This window comes from Strongylocentrotus purpuratus, unplaced genomic scaffold (assembly GCF_000002235.5).
Source record: "Strongylocentrotus purpuratus isolate Spur 01 unplaced genomic scaffold, Spur_5.0 spur5_scaffold_15, whole genome shotgun sequence".
Lineage (NCBI taxonomy): Eukaryota > Metazoa > Echinodermata > Echinoidea > Camarodonta > Strongylocentrotidae > Strongylocentrotus > Strongylocentrotus purpuratus.
This window is the reverse complement of record NW_022145600.1, coordinates 36,982,099-36,998,859: the sequence shown is the minus strand read 5'-3', so window position 1 is coordinate 36,998,859 and position 16,761 is coordinate 36,982,099. Positions and strand designations below refer to the sequence as shown.

Below are 16,761 nucleotides of genomic sequence, written 5' to 3'. Positions count from 1 at the left end.
TAGTGATCTCTTCCTCTTCCTCTACCTTCAATTACTCACATCACTATCCCTCATTGAAGTCAAGCATTCTTTAAAGGTCTAGTGAACTTTAAAGGAGAGTATATGTATGCACTCCATTCAAAACACATTCATGTTAGAATCATGCAACAATAAAACTTATTCTAATCTCGCTGGTAGAATAATAAGAAATGAGAGATTAGCAAGATAAACAAACGAACATGATAGATGTAGGGGCAAAGAGGACTGTCTAACTGCCAGCAAGTTCTTTAATTTGATTTAATGAGGTCATGTTTAAATACAAAATGGAGTGACTAGAAAGGAAGCAGTGAATACAGCATCAAGCAGTTTTTATTTTATTACGCCACTTGTAACAATGCAGAGGTGAAAAGGCATAAAGTTCCTTTCTTAGAAATTCTTTAAAGAATTCCCTTAAAGGCATGGGAAATGGAAATCAAATTGAATTCTGGATGAAGATGTAAGCTATGTCCTTTAAGCATGGAGGGTGACACTACCATGCTTATTAAGTCACCTTGGTAGAAAACCACCACTTTATATGAATTTCAAATAGGTTTGCCACTACTTCTTGTTGTTCGGCGTGCTGGCAGTGAGTGATTTCTCTTGCCTTTCAACCAACCAACCTATCAAAGATTAGATGCATCACAAGAGCAGGTGACGTGCTACAAGAGACGGTACACCAGGGGTATATCAATGAGCAATAGCTCATGCTGAAAGGGCATTTTGGTAGGCCTATAGGGTATCAGTAGCACATTGGATGCTATTCATATGATTTTGTTTTCCCATCATATCCCAAAATGCAAGAAATCATCTGCTCAGAGCCTAAAGGGTGTTAAACTCTCTTCTGGATCGACATGATTAAATGTGCTAGTTAGTACCCGTAACTATTGCTATAGTGACACACAACACACAAAATTATACAGGTTGCAGGTTGTATTCCCACATGTAACGTTTGAATAATCACTGCAGCGATGGAAAGAATTAAAACATTGACATATCCTGAATGAGCTAGCAAGCCGGTAGAGTTATGACTCGACTCGCTGCACATTGAATCTCCCCAAGCAAGCCTACCAAGTTTACTAAAGCTTTTCTTCCCCCCTGCTGCATACATTGACTTCAATACCAAGGAATGAACCTGTAGAGAGATCAAACCTAGCATAAGATCACCTGTCAAGCCTGTCAGCCTGCCTGCCTGTCTAGGTGGTTGGTTGGTTGGTTGGCTGACAAGGTTTCCTTTACCCCTGCCTGCCTGCCTGCCATCCATCCAACCAACGCGCCCACCTTCAACAATACTCTCTCCACTGAGAACGACTGAGAACGGGAGGAGTAATATGCCACAACGAACAAGCAGCGCCCAGGGACAAATGTAAATGTGATGGCTTGGTCTGTGTACAACCTTTCAGGTCATGGAGAGGAAGAGTAGCTGGCTTGGGAAAGTGAGAGAAGATACACAAAAAGGTGAGAGAAATGGACACAACCAGAAAGAGAAAATGACAAAAAAGTAAACTGGTTAAAGATTGTGAGGGAAGTGAGAGAAAGAGAGATAAAAGATAAACATAAAGGGGGTTAAGATATGGAGGATGGGGAGGATGGGGAGAATGAGAGAGGAAGTGAGAGTAGATCTAAAAAAGAGAAACATGGAGAATAAAAACAGGAGAAAGATGGTGAGAGCAATCGGATTGAGACAACATATGAAAAGGTGAAATTAAAATAAGATTATAAAGCATATTGACTTTTTCACTAAGCAAACAAGTAAGAATTCAAATTGAGGTTTAACTTTGGATACCGGTACATCAAAAAGCATGTTCCATTATGAAAATCAACAATAAGGATATTTAAAGAAATTCAATAATTTGAAGTTCCATGTATATAACATTGGAGAGAGGAGAGGGGTAGATAGAGAGACAGAGAAAAAATGAGGGAGAGAGGGAGAGAGATAGGGGGTGGGGTGGTCATTGGCAGAACGGATGCATCTACATGTATGATATGATAGCTCAGTAAGCAATTTCAAACAGGTTGCTACAAGATGTGGAAAAGGATATCTGTTGATATGTGATTGTATCACTCAAAGGCTTGATTCACTGTAGAATTATGCATCATCATCTCATACAAGGTTAAACTGTATACAACCTAAACCAAAGTCATGCTACGTAGAAGATCATGATTGCCATGCAACATGAATGTTGGTGTGTTGTTATTTCAAGATTTCCAAAAAGGAAGGAAATCAGAAGACTTTCAAGAAAATCTTCAAGTTCAAAGTTTGGTTGAGCATCTTATTATTCTTATAATAGTTAGCATTATTCCTCAAGGTTTTGTGCAATGCTTCAGTTTGCCACACTAAACTTTATAGAATTCCACATCAATTCAAGTACATGTATGATTCTTACAAGAAACAAAACAACTCCTCGGGCATCACCCTACTCAGAATTAGGCCTATTCTGAGCATGGTCAACTAGATGTATCAAAGTGTTCAGTTTGGTTAAGAAGAATAAGTTAATATGTCTCAGGGTTCACTTGCAATGTCGATGAGTCGCCATTTTGATAATGATGATGATACCTTTGATCTGGAAGGGGAACTATCTCTCTGTAAAGCTATCACGTTATCAAAGAAAATTTTAGTAGGTCTGGGGAAGAGGCAATAAGAATAAAAGACAAGGTCAATCTCTACACTGTAACATAATGATTACTTGTTAGCTTCTGTTGGTTTACCAAGTGACCTCCAATATCACTCAATTCTCTATCTTTGTTGAGCAGGGGTAGGTACAGACCGACTCTTGCTCCATTCTGATACCTAATATAGATCCAAATGACTCAAATCAATATTTATGATACCCCTATGAAAAGAAGTGTGATTATATGTGGCTCTGAGGAGGGGGGCAAGAGATTATAAGATTCATTTAATAGCTCCATAGCCTTGGGGGAGGGTTTCCGTAAAAAGGCATTAGTTTTGGTAGAAGGTTGTAGAGATAGCGTACAGGGGGCTCAAATGGTTCAGTTTTCATCTACATGTACTTTACATGACCTTGAAGATTAATTCAAGAAGCATTCCCAACTTTGGCTAAAAAAGCTCTTTTAAAATCAAGTATTGCTTCAGCATTCAAGAAAAGGTGCCTACCGGTATATCCCGATATCAACCGTTCAGCAAACAGTACTTGAGAGGCTTATAATTCATTCATGCATGGATCTAGAACAGTCTATTGAGAATGAGAGTAATATAACACACAGTTCATCTCATTCTTACAATCCAATAAATGAGAGTAAAATACAAACCACTTGGATGTATATTGGACAGAAGCTGTGCTATTCTCTCAATAAATTGTGAGCTTCACTACTAATATAAACACAACAAAAGCAATGACTGGAAATAGATCAGAGTATCCTCATTGAAGAACTGATAATAATTACGGGCACCAAATTGTATATTACATGTATTGTAAACCACAGGATATTAATTCTTTTCTTTCTATTTAAATGTAATTTAAAAAGAGTTTCTGAACAATTGAAGATGTAAAGTAAGATTTATAATAAAGTAAACTACAAGAACAGGGAGATTGGTGTTTAAAAAATTGCCTTCAAACTTAAATATTCCTTACATAATTTTGAGTTTTTTGACAGCAGGCAAGTTCTGATTCAGCAAATCAGGCTTTCCCCATAAATCAACTCAAGACATGACATCACTATGTGAAACCAAACATATTGAATCACATTCCATTACAATCCTACCATGATAAAACCATGAGATTGGACAGTAATACTTGAGTGTGACGCCATAAAATGATGACCCTGCCTCAAGGTCAAAACATGCTCCTTGAATTACAACCAGCATATCATACAGAAGGTGCTTTATACAGGTGTACCCTACACAATCATAGAAAGCTGTCTCCAACACACTTCAAGGGATGACTACAGACAGAGCATGATCATCAAGCATTGAAGAAGAAACAACATGGAACAGCTTATAGATGCCATGTCACATTTAATCAGCATCTAATACAAGCTGTGATGAACAAATGCAATTCACTTATCACAACTCAGGATAGAGAGAGAGATCTCAAAGTGCTAGGAAATAAAGGCAATCTAGTTCACTCACGATTGCTATACAAAGTTCCTTGTCAATAACATGCTACTATGGAAGGGTATATATGGGACTACACTAGATACAAAGACTACAAGGCCACTGCTCTGCTTGTACAAATACAGAGATCTGCGGGGTACCGACGGTTCCAGCAAATTACTGCAGCCAACAGGATAGAACATTCATGATAGCTCATGTGTAGACTTACCAAGTACAAAGATGCTTTCAACTTTGAAAAAAAAAAAAAGATTTCTAGTGCTTTGTATAGTAATTTTTTTTTTTTTAATAGAAAATAAAATCTGCTAAGAAGTAATCCTGGGAATCCCTTGTGACTCAGGCACACTTCTATTGGTCAACATGATGACATACACATGTATGTAACACTTGTGTTCAAGTAGGCTTCATCTCAAATGACTGTCTTCCTAAATTCAAACATCAGTCTCAGATCAGATTGAGAGCTACTATATTCATCATGCAAATCAATGACCTATGTGACCTTTGACCCAGGTCAATGTGTAAGGTGAAAATCCAGAACCTCAAGCGAGGTAAAGCATGCAAGCAACCATGATGCACCTCTCACATGCACATGTTCAATCATTGAACCTCAATTATTTCATATCAAGTATTCCTTCATCAATGTGAGTAAAACAACAAAGAGTAACATCATCATTAATATGAAGAGTATAGTCAGGAAAAGATTAAAAATATGGCAACCAGAGGGTTATTATAAACTAGCCTGTTGACAAAGGCTGACTGCACAAAAGGATGCCAATATTACATCCTGGAATGCAGCATAACTGTGGTTCTAAAATCAAACCAGGTCAAGCAGAAACATTGTAAAGCATTCATTAGGCTTTGGAAATTATTACCCCCATTTTGTAGTGATCATTGGCAGTGCACAGTGCATTTCAAAGTATATTTGTGTGAGGTATCCATTTATCTCACCTGGGTTGAGTTCAAAGGCAAATGTTGATTTCAATGTCTTGCCACAGGATGTTAGTACAGTATGAAGCAGGGATTTGAACCCTGTAGGCTGGTGACTTATCCACTAGGACACTAAATCTCTACATGCACAAACATACTTGCCTTTTAAACACTAAGGCAGACGACACACTTACATGAAATCAAATTCACTAAGTTCTTCCAGAAAAGTTTGAATAACAAAAATCAAGAATATGCATAAAATACTTTGCTTAATACAAGTGGTTATAAAAGAGCAGCAGGTTCAGCAATTGTTAGTTTCAGTATTGAATAACAGTGTGGGAAAATGAATGTTTTGTAAATGGTGTAATGGCATCAAAGGATCAATTCAATATATTTATGACTTGCGAAAACCATGCATGACCAAGTAGTGTTCATACATAATGGGCATAGTTCACTGCATTCTAATGGAGATGACATTGAATAATATGGAGAATGAATGAAATTAATGGGTAATGGGCTTACTTCAAGATTCAACAAGTATAATTACTAATTCATCATAAGCACTCACTGAATATTCATGTATCAACAAATAACTTTTCAAGGAAATGTATGTGTTTTTAAAAAAAATGTTTGGAATGTGTGATATTCTACGTGCATGCACATGGAATTCTCACTTATTAATTTGTATTTATTCATATGTTCATTAAGTAATGGCATACGATGTAATCAACATTCTATATAATCATCAAACAAACCATGATACCACCTTAATTAACCAGTGGCTAATACGGAACTCATTCATTATTTCTATGGTACTACGGTACTTCAAACTGTTAGGAGTTATACACATAGCACCCACTCATAACAAAATATATATTTCACAAATAGACATGTAATAATTCATGAAAATCACTGTTAGGGTACTGTTAGGTATGTGATACAATGGTTATTGATTAAATGCACTGCAGGAGTTAAAATACCTTTCAAAGAGATTGATGTGTGCTTATGTTCAGGCTTTTCATTAATTGTTCTCAACACACGCCCACAACAAGAAATCTCATAGAAATGAGCTATTAAGTATTTCCTCAATTCCAACAAAATGGTTTAAACTTCACCCAAAACATGCTACAGTATATCAAGAGGAAATTTATTTATGAAAATAAATTAAAGGTTATCTTGAGTTTCTGAGGATTTTGCAGATCTGACCAAAGAAAAAAAAATCTCTATTTTAGATATCTTTTTGTCACCTGGGTAGGGAGAATTCATAATTTTGGAAATTGACGAAAACTCAAGAGCACCTCTAAATTCTGAATTCATTTATATTGCAACCAACATTTTTATTAAAATATGACATGATTAGCATTCTTAGTCACAATGTACATTGAAGATCACATCAAGAAAAGACAATGATAGTACACAGCACATTGCATGAACTACAGAAATGACAAACAATTTTTCTTTTAAAAGTTTTTAATCACAACCTAGAGAAGAGTGAATTTAAAGTTTCCACATGAGTTGAACAAGCATGAAGGATAGAAACAGGAACCTTTCACCTAGCTATTACAGAGAATCAGAGATGATGAAGAGCAGATGATGGATGAAATAATAAAAGCAAAATGCATGAAAATTTGTTCTATAAGCATTACATTAAGGCAGTATAGATGATGTTTTGTCAGCTCATAATAAATGACAAAAAGAAGTGAATTTGGAAAAGAAATCGTCAGTGCAAAGAAAGAAATGTTATTTTTAGGATATTCTGCAATAATAATGGAATATTAGAAAACTTGTTGCTGATATATATTTTTTGTTAAATGAAAACGAGAGCAAAAAAAAAATCATATTTAATTTTTATAGTTGGATAAATTGAAGTTGATAAAATTTGAATGAAATGTAAAGATTAACTTTTAGTTTTATATGGAACATAATTTTAAAAGGTTAAATCATAAATTAAGAGATTAAAAGAAAAGAAAAGAAAAAGAAGGCAAATAGGAATAACCAACATATAAAAATAAAAGCCCAAGATGTTAGTTTTGAAATGGCAAATTAAACGAAACAGCAAAATGAATATGTAGAAATTAGAAAACACAAAAAGGTGTTAGTATAAAGTAAAATAAAATAAGGTAATGTGATTGATACCTCAGCAATTCCTATGGGTCGTTTTTCACAAACCAAAGGAACAGTCAAGTTGAGGAACGAACGGCTGGTAGTTCAACAAAACAGCTGAAAGAAAGGGGTACATTAGTGTTAACAGTAATACACAATCAATTTATCGTTAGCTAACTCAATACCAGGACCCTGTTTCATAAAACTTGATATCAATAACAAGTTATAATAATTGTTATGAGCTACTGAAATTGTGGCATTTGATTGGATGAGAGCAAATTTGTCATATAAATTTAGCTTTTAACAAATATTGATATCAAGTTTTTATGAAACAGGGCCCAGCCGTCCAGGTTGATACATGTAGCTTACATTATCCTAGTTTAGAGAGTACAGACAATCTTGGCTTCATGAAAGCCAAACTACACGATTGTGAAAATTTAGTACTGCCGTGTGTAAACCTCTGACTGATTCCATCAAAACTTCATCTTTTTGTTATTGCTATATTTCACATTTTAAATGTTGATGACAATATAGAGGAAATAATATATTTTCAATCATCAGAACATCTGTGTGTTTAAAGTTTGAACACAAGTAACATCAGTAAACTATTATGCCAATTGGTAAGCTCCATGTAGCAACTTGATTTTGATAGTAGTTGATCATTCTATCTGAATTATTGCTCTGATTTTTTTCTTCAGGCAACGTGCATTATAATTTAAACAGTATTAGAATTAAAATACCCTTTTGGGAAAGAAGTACATGTACATGTATGTACTAAGCTTTTTAATATTTCTTTATTAAAGTGAAGTTATATCGTTAAATATGAATAGTCTCTTCCCAATACGAACAAAATAATGTAAATTATAATAAAAGGGTGATTAAGAATCTGCAACAAACAAAAAAGGATATTACAGTACATGTACTGTAGTACATGTAGGTTATCATTAGTATAAAACTAGATTTAGAAAGTACATCGTAAATAACAAAAATAAATAAGTATTATACACTTAAAATAGAATATATCATATAATGCTGGTATTTCAAGATCAATAAAAATCATATAAGCAAAGGCATAAAACTTTTACAGGTAAATAAGTTAATCAATGGAGTATAGTGAGTATCATTTATAATAAACCTACATGTACACAGCTTTATATTATGAATTTGTCCATAATACAACTCAAACATTGTATACAAGTTAACCCTTAAAGCCAGTTACATCAACAAGTTTAGTCAGTATAGTTTTAATAAAAAATGGTACCGGTGTGTAAGTCCTTCGTGAAATACACAATCAACAAATTAACTAACAAGAAAAGAAAAAAATTAAAACCTCTCATTTCACAAGAAACTTTATGTTGATCCTCAGAAAATGTGTATATTATATAACCTTTATGGATGAAATGATTCATGACACAGGTATTGTTCAGCGCTAACTCTTTCAAATATTTTGCTTCCTTTTCAACCAATTTACACCTCTACCAGAGCCTGCTGAATGCACTCTTGTAAGATGGTCCTTCATTAAAGGTTAAAGAAAGGTCACACGTATATGAGGACTCCCAAACAGGAATTCAAGGTTTTAGACTCATTAAAGTTCAACTTGGTATCCCTTCCTTATTACCCTTGTTCACATGTGTAAAACCAAGACAAAAATGTTCACACTTGATCGTAGTGATAGAGACACATTACATTACAGCTCATACAGTGTACATGTCATGCCTGATCACATCTGTGTTGTTGTTTTTGTTTTTACTTGTACCTCCCATTTGAATTTGCAGTTATACTTTCATTCATGTATGATAATCTATAGCAAATGTTGATACAAAATGAAGGAATTCGCTTCAGGTATATCATAAATTGGACAGTACAAAAAACATGTACTGTACATGTTTGTATGAACTACTGCCCACATGCAAGATTGCACTTGTTCTAAGGATAGTCTCCAAACTCATTACCGGTACATCTTCCAAGATGATACAGGATGTTATACATCAAATATCAACAAGACTGTCTGTGGTGTGTGTGTGTGTGTGTGTGTGTTTGAAAGATTCTTCCTCCCAAGCAACACACCAACCAACCAATAGAGCAGGAAGTGATCTCCTAGCTAGTTCCCTCCCCTGCCCTGATGGTGATGATGAGGCCCAGCCCAGCCCCTCATTAGCACCTATTTCCTCCTATACCGATACCTATACACCCAGCATGCTTGGGTTACCAATAACAAGCTCACCCTGTATACACCCACCCCAACAGACCTGTACATCTAACAAGCAAGCTATTTCTACAGGTACATATGTGAACTGAATCATAATAATATACAGGACATTTCATTAACAGAATTCAAAAATATTACCAATGCTCTTTTACATACAGTTACAAAACTGAAAGCATACAATATATTTCTAATCCACTCTTCTCAATAACACATCACTGACTTACATGTATGAGCAATGCTTTAATAACCTCATACACAATGCCGGCTCATGAAACAAGCGATCAATCTTTAAATTCAACTTCCAGGAGGGGCGGAAGGGATGTCAACAAATGCACTCTTGCATTAAGTTGACATCCTTCCATTCCAGATCTAAGCATACATTTAAACTGTTAATTCAATTCCTTTATAAACATTTTTAAAAGTTAAAAACTGACCCTTTGTTTGCATGTTAGCATAAATATGACAATCTTCTTACATTCTGAATGTCTCAAATACTGATTTATGTCAATAATGATATGTAATTATGCAAATAATTCTAATCATTGTACAGGGAAAAGAACAGCAATCATCTTTTACACAAATTTAAAAAAACCTCAAGAAAGAAATTGTGTGGCAGCATGTGTCTATGGTACAAAGTAAAATGATTATAAGATTTGTCCAAAAGATAGTTTTCATTTTAAGTGTTCAACTGTATATTCATTATTGTATTATGCAATATCTGACTTTCCTTTTATTACATTTTACACTGAACCAGTAAAGTGACAATTTGATACAGAAAATATTTCTATAAACCATAAAATCTGTTTCCAAAGAGTGAATTTGCTTTAAGTTTTTGAATGATCATAATTTAATTCAAATTTGACATTAAACAAGGGTCATACATGAATCATACACAACATTATTAAAACATTGCAGTAGGAAATATTACTGCACGATCACATATTCTATGCTTCCTGCATACACTGTATGAATCATGGTCGCGCTGGGCAGGTACTTGCTTTGTTCTGACTACCTATCTAACGTTACACCTGGTGGATAGACTCCACCTGTCTTGAAACACTAAACATCAGGAAGTGTGAACAAGGTCAAGGAGTGATTACAGAGGAGAAGGGGAAATACCCAGCTTCCTTCGCACCCATCCGTGTGGAATACCATTCAAATGAAATGAAGATATTCCTGGTGCTTCGATCACGGGTCAAACCCACTGGCCTGGACGACCTAGACACTAAACCTTTCTCTGCAAGATTTCTACTTTTCTTCTTTCTTGGGATTTGAAAGAGCAGACTTGGCTCAGACAGGAGATCAAAGTCTACTCCCATTTACTCAAGGTTAATCTTTCTCCAGTTTCTAACATTAGGGAGTTATCATGCCATGCTACTTACTCATGTTTTCACACCTACACCTATACTCCATGTTCCTTTTACCTGTGATATATGACTGGCTGGGGTTGTTCACATGTTTGGTATATGTAGGGGGCCTATACCTACGAGACCATGAATCATAGTCATAAAATAGGAGTGAATTCATGCAGGTTTCAACTAACAGGTAGAGCAATCTTTATTTCCCCTACTAAATCACACTTATTTGAAGAAATTTCTTTTGCAAAGCATAGCCTCGTTTGATTACATAATCTACATACATGTAGAATTAATAACATTATCAGTTAAAGGGGAAGTCCATTCTGATAATTAGCTGGTATTAATAAAAGCACAAAAATGAGAGGAAAAGTGTCAATGAAAATTAGGAAAGTTATGAAATTTTGAAAGTTGTGAAACATAAATTGGTATTAAGCATTGTGATGCATCTTGCAAGGTCAGCTCCAATTTACTCTCTACAGCAATTTATTTTTAAATTGTCATTTTTGTTCAAGTTATGATGACGGAATAGATTTGTTTCATACAGGGCTTGTACATGTACCTGTTTACAATAATTATATAAAGGGTGCTGTACGATTGAAATTTCCAAAAAATGAATAACTTTCTTATTTTTAATTATATTTTCCACAAACTTTCTGTGCCCTGTTTCTCTCATTTTTCTAACCGACCTAATATCCGGGTTGACTTTCTCTTTAAAGGCTCCTCCAATTATCAAAGCTACATGTAGGCCTATACATGTACATGTATTTAGTTAAAATGAACATGAAAAATCAGTCACATTACTGTACACCCTATGTTCCTGCTCTGAATATAAATAACATGATAATCAAATCTAGGTCAAACCCAGTCATCAAGAAATGTATTTTGAACTTCTCACCACATAGCTAATAATCTCTTTCATAATAATTTTGCCCCTTCTTGATAAACTTTCCATTTGTATGTCCTGTGTAAAGTGAATCCAGGACATTTCTTATCTTGGCTGCATATCCTTGAAGCATTAGATGGTAGGAAATCAGTGAAAGGTACCTACATGTAAGGAGGAGGGTAGGGCCATCTTGGATACATGCCAGCCAGCGGAACAACCTTCTAGGGGGGATATTCTTCTTTCTTGGAAGAAGGTTACAGACTGGGTTTTATTATCACTCAAGAAGTGGGTTCAATTGCATTATACGTTGCCAATTTAAAGATTCTCCTGTTTAGATTCCTATAAATACTGTATGGCAGATATACTGTATCATAAGGAACACATACTGAGCAGTTTTGTTTTCCAACTCAAAAATTATCTTCTTTCCTTCTGATAGTTTACTGATTTTTTTAAAAGATAACAGCTTTCATACGGGGTGTGCGTCTTAGACTATATTCCTATGTACCCAATTAACCTAGTAGCCATAAACAAAAAAATGTTGATCCTCACTTACTGTATATTACCTAAAGGGGGTATCACAAATCACTTTTGATAAATGAGTGTGGTAACAGTGATTGGACAATGAGTATGATAGCGACTGAGAAGCATTGGTTTCTGACTAGGTTCACCCAGGAACCAAATATAAACTAAAAATGAACCAAGGTTTCAACCATTTATTACAAAATGTCAACATTTGTTACAAGCATGCCATAATGTCCATTGAACTTAAAAAATAATCAGTCAAACAAGTGCACACAAGTCAACGATCCAACTGAAATTGAAAACTGAAAAAAAATAAGATTGAACTTAATGATAAGAACTTTTCATTTCCAATGCTGCAAATAACGAACAAATCCAACATGAGAGAGAGAGGGAGCGCCCATGATGAGGTGCCCGCTCGCCCCCCGTTCCCTGGCCGACATGCAGGCCAGGTATGTATCCAGGCATATCAAACGTGAAGGGAATGTGGGTGTGTGTATGTGTGTGTGTGTGTGTTTACGCTACCTGACCAACAATTGTCTCTTCAGTGCGGCCAATGGCCTCCAGCCACCTCTCGCGCAGTATCGCTGGACGCTTAGGAACGCGATAAAAGTGACGGGGGTCGTCAGTTCCCTTGTAGCGAGAACGAAACTTGCAATTAGGAAAGCCGCATGTTGTAGGCATGACTCGAGGACAGGCCTACCTGTGAGAGGAAATAAAGACGGAGTTAAAGAGAAATAATAATGAAATTCTGCATGAAACAAAGTGTAATAAATATTGTGAAAAGGACTGCTTTCATCATTCATACCATGCTTACAGTAACACGTAACACATACAGTATAACATACCTTTGACATGTATCCATTACAGTCGTGAATAGGAACAAATATTAAAAATGCCTTTTTATTACATGTAAGGCCAAATATTGAAAATAATGTGTATCTCGTTCGGACTTATAAAAAAAAGGAGGAGGTAGGGCGTCACTATTTACTATTTTGCTATTTTTTAGCTATTTTCTCCAAGATGGTTTTACAATGTACAGTATCTACAGTATACCATAAATCTTGTACATGACCATTTCTGTACAATGCACAAACATGTATCAATATCAAGCTACATGTACGTTTGTAAGACAAGCGTACTTTTCTTGGGGGGGGGGGCGGGCTCTCCTTTTTTCCTCTCGTTATTCACCAATCTTTATTATTCTGACAGCACTTCTAAAGTTTTCAAGAAAATCACATTCCTTGCATATTTCTTAACCAGGAAAGAACAAGGAACTTCAGTGTACACCCTTGACTATTTCCTGCATTCTGCTTTCTTTAGGCTATAACCAAATAATGGATTTCTACAAAACAGGAAATCAGCTTCGGCCCAAATAATTTGATCTTTGAGACACATGCTGGCAAAATATTCATATCATGTTATTTCAACATAAACGCCATTTTGAAAACTAAAGGAAATTACAAAATGACATCCTATAACTACTGTATGAATGAAGATTATGAAACTATATCAGCCCTATTAACGTAATGTGCATGTGCAAGACCAGAGCTTTTCATTTGATCCTACATACTGTACGTACATGTAGGCCTACATGTATAAATCTACATGTGTATGTACATGTAAGTCCCAGGTCATGAGAGAGCAAAAGGAAGTACAATGTACAAGCCAGCCTGACAAAATTATGGACCTCCCATGCAGAAAATAATACTTATGATTTTTGTTTAATGAGTCACTATTCAAATGAAATTATAATTCCATCACATTGAGAAAGAGATCCAGTTGAAATCAATACCATGAAATACTTGTACATACAGATAATATCCTACATGTACATGTACAATAGTGATACAAACTAGCGATCATTGTAAAAGAACACCAAATTACAGTGTGTCCTGTAATAGAACACATACACGTAATTCCAATTTCTGTTACTGGCGGGAAATATCTCACCCACTGACACAGGCCTGTATTAAAGCTGGTTGACATTGAAGAGGCCTACATGATTTGTTTGGTGTGGGACTGAGTGACACTAACAGGCTGTAAGGCAGTATTATCTGGCCTCTTGATCAGATGTATGACTCAGCCATGCAAGCAGTCAAGCTCCATTCCCTAGGAACCACAGAGCATCAACAAGTCCAAGGTTCAAATCCCTATAGATCACTTCCCGACTGTGTGTGGATTCTCAACACAGTCTGAGGGAAGGCCCATACTATACACCTTTGTCTTGCAAACACCAATGAAAGAGAAAAATACACACATAGTCTGCTGTAGTTTCACTTTAATATCAAATCAGACTTCTGCTTGAACATCAATCCTGCTCATCAAGAGACCGGTTTAATTAAGAGGAGCAGTGTTTGACAAAGAGAAAGTTCATGATTGATAATGCATGATTGATCAATGTGTTTCATACTCATATGTACATGAACAAAATATCCAACTTTATAATAATAATAATAATAATAATGTTTTATTTACCCAGGGTAGACCGTAGCCACTTCAGTTATGAAACAGCGGGCCCTGCATAACATACCGGTAATATGTTATTACTGCCCTTCTCCAATCTAATATGCTGAGCGCCTAGCTAGAAGGCAGAAGGTCCCATTGTATAAGTCTTTGGTATGACTCGGCCGAGGTTCGAACCCACGACCTCCCGTTCATGAGGCGGGCGCTCTAACCACTGAGCCACCATGCCCGGTTTCATATTATATGGAGTGCTTCTGTACCAGATATAAATACACATTTAAAATTTCAAAAAATAAGTATTCAAATAAACCTACACAAACTCATAGACTACTGAATTATATCACTCCCATAGGCTTTAATGCAGGAGCTGCCCGGTTCCGGTAGGCGATGGGTTAAATCATTAACAAGCCCTTCATATTGCCAAATTAATAAATATATGTACATGTATGTTGACTTTAAGGACTGTCCTACTGTGCACCAGTCCACATACACCATGTGCATGAATCTTAAACAATGGCGTCTGATGAGCATTTATAATCTTTCCCAGGCATTACGGTTCTCTGACTGACAGTAGCCAAGGTTACTCTATTGTGACTATCTCCCATCCATAAAGAAGATGATAGAGATGATTATGAGGTAGCCTTGGGTCACAGACTCATCAGGGATGGTAGCAAGGCCGGCCACAAACCCTAGCACGGCATATTACAAATAGGCCTACATGTACATGTAGGCTATATAATGACTGCCTATAACTTGGAGGCAAATGCCCTTGTCCATGTAAGTCATCAAGCATGTATGACACAGGGTCCCCAAAAAACCTGTAGGCCTAAAGCCTAAAGGGCTTGTATGTTAGAAGCAACAAGCTACATGTACACATGTAGGATAACAGTTAACAGGTACAGCGTATATGACTGAAAGCCACCATGAGTTTCGGAAAACTATAAATTAAGATTTGCTTTGCCAGCTTGTTGGCAGTATCCATCAGTATCAGCAATTAAAGGGTGATTTTTACAATGTACATGTACATGTTGTATTTCCAAGTTTATGAGGATAATGTAAAGAAGGCAAACATGATGTATGCCGATCTACAGATCTGTCTTCTTTGAATTATCATCGTTTTGTGCAAGAATACAGAGCTCTTTTCTGTTAGCCTTGGAAACATGTACAGTGTACATGTACATTTATGTGAGATGTGCTGTCGACCATCAAAATCAATCAAGCAAATTAATCTCAACATACCGGTTGTGTAAAGCAACTGTGGCTTTTTTCAGTACTTTTGCATCTTGGAAGACGTGATGCGGGATCCCGCTTTGTCGGAGTAAAATCCAGAACCAGAACCAGAAGACAAAGGCAAGAAGAATTCCAGAGGTTTCTCTCTGAGGGTATGCATATCACACAACGACCAATGAGGGTATCTTTTCTGACATGAAGAAGGTACATGTATCAGGTACATGTACAAGTATAAATACCTTGTATGTATACAAGGCAGCAGTCACAACTTGCCAGTACGCCTAGAACAAAAAACAATCGGGTACCCAGGTCCCACGAGTTAGATTCGGTTTCCAGGTCAAAAAATTAAATGCTGAAAGTTTTGGGCTATCAAATACTAAAAAACATGCACAGCTGGGATTATTTTGTCATTTGGAGTTTTACAGTAGTAGACCATGTTTGTTGATATTAATATTAAGTGCCTTTTCATGACTTTGAAATTGATAGTATTAGTCTAAGAATAGAGGCAAACCATGCGAGCCGCCATCTTGGATTTTCGTTCGTTTAAGAACAAAGAATATCAAGTAGTACAACATCTAAATGGGAAGGTCCTTATTTTAATAGCCAACTGATTGTCTCATCATTGAGCTCTCGAAGTCCAGAAGCACCGGGAGGGGATTCGTAGATACATGTAGGACAAGCATCGATGACATGATCCATAGCTTGAATCTCTCCGCAGGCACAGTTCGGCGATGGATCAGCTCCAGGAAATAATTGTGTACATCCAACTCCAGTTCTGATACGATTGAGGTTGACCCAGGCTTTTCTTGAGAGGTCGCTGCCACTTGGTTTTGCACAGGGCTCTGGGATGAACTCCTTCAAGTTGGTAGTAGACGAATTCCACTGGTCTGACCAGCGTTTTGCTATCCAAGTGGGTAAGGTGGAGGGGGGCTTCTCAAGAGACAGCTCAGCAGCCTGTGTTGCAATGTGTCTTCTAGGG

The 16,761-nt window shown here is 36.3% G+C and overlaps 1 protein-coding gene across 7 annotated transcripts in view; it reads right to left on the bottom strand.

Moving 5' to 3' along the window:
• Positions 1–16,761, bottom strand: part of LOC575207 (C-terminal-binding protein 1) — a 62,239-nt gene that overhangs the window by 37,531 nt on the left and 7,947 nt on the right. For 4 of the 7 annotated variants that reach the window (XM_030986364.1, XM_030986365.1, XM_011681966.2 and 1 more), the window contains exon 2: positions 7,151–7,234. Coding sequence is in view for 1 of the 7 variants with exons in the window: in XM_011681964.2 (XP_011680266.1) it covers positions 12,612–12,770 (159 nt within the window). In the remaining 6 variants the exon portion in view is untranslated. Of the gene's footprint in view, positions 1–7,150; positions 7,235–12,611; positions 12,790–16,761 lie in introns of those variants that run through there. The other 3 variants (XM_030986366.1, XM_011681967.2, XM_011681964.2) reach the window with 2 other exon arrangements.